This window comes from Emiliania huxleyi (assembly GCF_000372725.1).
Source record: "Emiliania huxleyi CCMP1516 chromosome Unknown EMIHUscaffold_167, whole genome shotgun sequence".
NCBI classification, from domain to species: Eukaryota; Haptophyta; order Isochrysidales; family Noelaerhabdaceae; genus Emiliania; species Emiliania huxleyi.
Window position 1 is genome coordinate 1 of NW_005200911.1, and position 3,573 is coordinate 3,573.

Here is a 3,573-nt window from a genome sequence, read left to right on the forward strand (position 1 = left end):
GGACGGTCGCATTTGCGCGAGGCGAGGCGAGCATTCAGACGCGTTGCATGCGCCATGACTCGCGCCAGCGCGTGCGGGAGCTCCTGGCTGAGCGTTGAGTCCAGGCGAGTTGCGCTGGCCACGATCGTTACGCCAAGCCGAGCTGACGCGCCGAGGCGCCGACCAGTCGCAGCCGTGAGGCATGCCACAGCAGCAGAGGCACCTCCCACCCATTGGGCGGGCAGACAGAAGGCCAGGGCAGCACTGGTAAGTGCAACGCGCCTCATGTCGGAGAGCGACCGTGCCTCGTTCGCCGCTTATGATGTAGAGTTTGTTGTAGAGATTTCACGTTGTAGAGCGCCTCTACATCGCTCTACAACGCACCCGCCTCGTCACGCGGTGGATGTAGAGCTCTACAGCTCTACAGCACTCTCCAGCTCTACAGCTCTACAGCGCTCTACACTCTACATCCTCTACACCCTCCCTCAGCCCTCACACGAAGGTGGGGAGCCCCGGGTGGGTCTCTTTAGGTTTATTTAGCTGTACTCGTCTAGGCAGGGTTTGCTTGCTCGTTCGTCGTTGCTGGAAATTAAGACAACAACAAACGCTAACCTCTTTCTGGCCGCGTCCCTCCCCTGTACCGAGTACACCAACTGAAGAAATAACGCAAGGCCCTCAGCGGAGCTAGGAATAGGACCGCCGCAAGCGGCGTGGCGTGGAGCGGTTGAGCATCCCTCCGGGGGCCCCTCTGCGCCGGGGAGGCGTTGTTGGAGGCTAGGACGCAAGCGTCCGTCGCCCTTTTCAAACTCGGGGCCCACTCCGCTATACGCTCCGACCCGAATTTGGAGGGCCTAAAAGTTTAAGGTGTTGCTGCGCAAAAGGGGTCGGACACAGGGCGCAGCTCATGCCAAGAGCTAGAAGGGGAGCTAGAGAGAACGACTACCCTGTCCCGTTGTTGCGTACACCAACACCACAAAAGCTCTCTCTCTCCTGTCCTCACTCAGAGGGGGGTCACAACTACCGAGTCCCTCGACTAGCTGCCACGTTGCCGACCGAGAGCGGATCTCCTCCTGCGCTCCGCAAGGAGGGTGGCCAAGGCTAAAGTCTTGCCGGAGCCGCCGGGCGCGTTGACGACTTGGAGAAGGTCGCCCTTGTACTTGTACTTGTAAGAGATGCTCGAGGGGGTGCTTTGTGGGGCGGTGCGCAGCCAGGCCAGCAGTGAGGGGAGGCGCACCCTCACTCTCCTCGGTTGCAGAGCTCGTCGGAGGCTGCGGCACGACGGGAGGGTCGCGATAGCAGTCCTCGGGCGAGCCGTGTCCAACCAGCGCTGGGACTCGTTGTGACGGCAGACGCCGGCTGCCTCTCCAACCGCTTCTGCAGCGTCCTTCTTTGCCCGGTGCATGGGCTCGATCCGATTCCGCAGCGTGTCGTCCCCAGCGGCGGTGCTGCGCGGGAGGCGGCCGCGGGCACGCTGGGCTCGATCAGCGGCTTTCCCTCTGTTGCTCCGAAAGCATCTCGGCTACGGGACCGGCCCCAGCTTCGGCTGAGGGCTGACAAGCTGCCGAGCCCAAATCACTGTGAGAGTCGTGATTTCTTGTTGGTTAAAAATCTCTCTCTCGGATTTGGCGGACGTTCTTGGCTTCAATTTTACGGATGTCTTGGCACCAGCTGAAGGCTTGCCCCCGTCCACGGCTCAGATCACGCAGTTCGTGCACGGTTGTGTGGGGGTATATTGCAGATTTGTCAATGGTACCGCGTCTGCCAAAAACAAACCCCTTAATCAAGGGAAAAGAAACAAACCGACAACACAAGGGAGGGATGGGAGGACGGCACGCCGCCACCACACAAACGAAACCTAAAGAAAGAACGAAAGCACCTAACCCAAGAGCAATTGGAGCACTTGGAGTGCAGTCGGTAGCCTCACATCCAGGGCCGGGGATTTGGCTCACACCGCGCACCTTCGCCGGCGTGTTTGAGTTTGTAGCCTTGTGGCTGCAGCGGTGACACATGGACTCGTCCCTCGCCCCGCCCGCCGCTCCGCGAGGGTGATGGGCTCTCCGTCCACGTCCACGCCCTCCGTCATGCGAGTGCGTGGGGCTGCGCTCCGCTCTCTCTCCGCACTGAGTGTGTTCGCTTTCCCCCCCACTCGCGTCCGTCGGGGGTACTCCCTACCCTCTGGCTCTCTGACCCCCCCCCCCCCCTCCTTCCCTCTCCGGGATGAGGTGCGCACTGCTGTCCCTAGAGGGGTGTCGGGTGGTGAGGGCATTGATTCGATCCTCGTGTTATTCGCGGACGCGGTCACCCACGGACGATCGCTGGAGTGGGCCGAAGGACAGAGGCTTGCTTGTGTGGGGGCGCGCGGGCGCCCACTCAGGCTCTCGGCCTCCGTTGTCTCAGCCTTCAGTTCACCTCTCCTAGCGCCGAGTGGTGACCTTCATTTGGTGTGGTGACCTTCATTTCGGGGTCGAAGATGCTACACACACTTGCCCCCTGGTGTTCTGGCATTCGGCGTTCTCCATAAGAGTTTTACGAAATTCTTTTTCGGTCTTTTTTGGGGAGAGCAAAAAGAATTTAAACAAAACAACTCTCTCACACAGCAGACAGGCTCGACACGAGCAAAAAGAAATAGCTGAGGCGACAGTGAGCACCAGAACTGCGCTCCTGTGTTTGTGAGATATGCTCGCTCTCATGCTCGCCGCCGCGGCGTACGAGCGCACGCCGCGGGCTGTCGTCATCAACCTGCCGCGGCATTCAAAGCGGCTCGACGCCGTGCGGGCGCAGCTGAGGGCGCAGGGCGTCTCTTGGGAGAAGATGCCGGCAGTCGACGGCAGAGCGCTGTCGAAGGAGGAGCTGAAGGCGAACGTGACGGTCCTGGGCAGGCATCTGCTAACACCGGGCATGATTGGCTGCTTCCTCTCCCACCGCGGCTGTTGGCGCCGCTGCGTCCAGTCTGGAAAGCCGCTGATTGTGTTTGAGGACGACGCCGTGCTCATGCCGTCCTTCCGCCGACGGCTCGCCGCGGCGCTGGCCGAGCTGCGCGAGGACGACGAGTGGGACGTCCTCTTGCTCGGCGCGTTTGGCTGCGTCCACCCGAGCGGCAGGTACGGCCCTCGTGACGTCTTTCGGCTGTTCGGCTTGGTGGGCGGATGGCTCTTCTGAGAGGCGCCGTTCTCGCAAACACACACTCAGCCCGTGTTCTCGACAATAGGTGGGCGGAGGGACGAGGAGGGCGGAGGTGCTGCCGGGCTCGGCGGGGCTGCACGTGCCGTGGCGCGCCTACGGCACGCACGCGTACCTCGTCTCGCCGCGCGGCGCCCGCAACGAGCTGCGGAGGAGGCCCTTCGTGCGTCAGCTCCCAAGTACGCCTCTTCACTCTTTAGGCGCCCGCAAGCTGCTCGAGAAGCTTCCGCGCGCCTGCTTCCACGTCGACAACGTCGCGTGGGGGCTACGGCCGTTGCGGCTGCTCTGCGTCCACCCGCTGCTCGCAAAGCAGACGCACAGCGACACGACCGTCGGCGGCCTGTCTGGAGAGGAGTGGATCCCGGCCTGGTTCAAGCAGGTGGACGACTACACGGGCGTCTCCTTCTCGTGGGC

General features: G+C 62.3%; 2 protein-coding genes across 2 annotated transcripts in view; one reads left to right on the forward strand and one right to left on the reverse strand.

Moving 5' to 3' along the window:
* Positions 1 to 2,667: 2,667 nt before the first annotated feature.
* EMIHUDRAFT_230761 (hypothetical protein) lies at positions 2,668 to 3,138 on the forward strand (the record flags this gene model as incomplete). Its single annotated transcript, XM_005784818.1, has 1 exon — positions 2,668 to 3,138. The coding sequence occupies one exon, from the start codon at positions 2,668 to 2,670 to the stop codon at positions 3,136 to 3,138; it is 471 nt and encodes a 156-aa protein (XP_005784875.1).
* A 217-nt stretch (positions 3,139 to 3,355) lies between these two features.
* Positions 3,356 to 3,573, reverse strand: part of EMIHUDRAFT_230762 (hypothetical protein) — a gene marked incomplete at both ends in the record, with an annotated part of 2,893 nt that continues 2,675 nt past the window's right edge. Inside the window, one exon of the mRNA XM_005784819.1 lies at positions 3,356 to 3,393. Coding sequence (XP_005784876.1) covers positions 3,356 to 3,393 — 38 coding nt within the window. The remainder of the gene's footprint in view (positions 3,394 to 3,573) is intronic.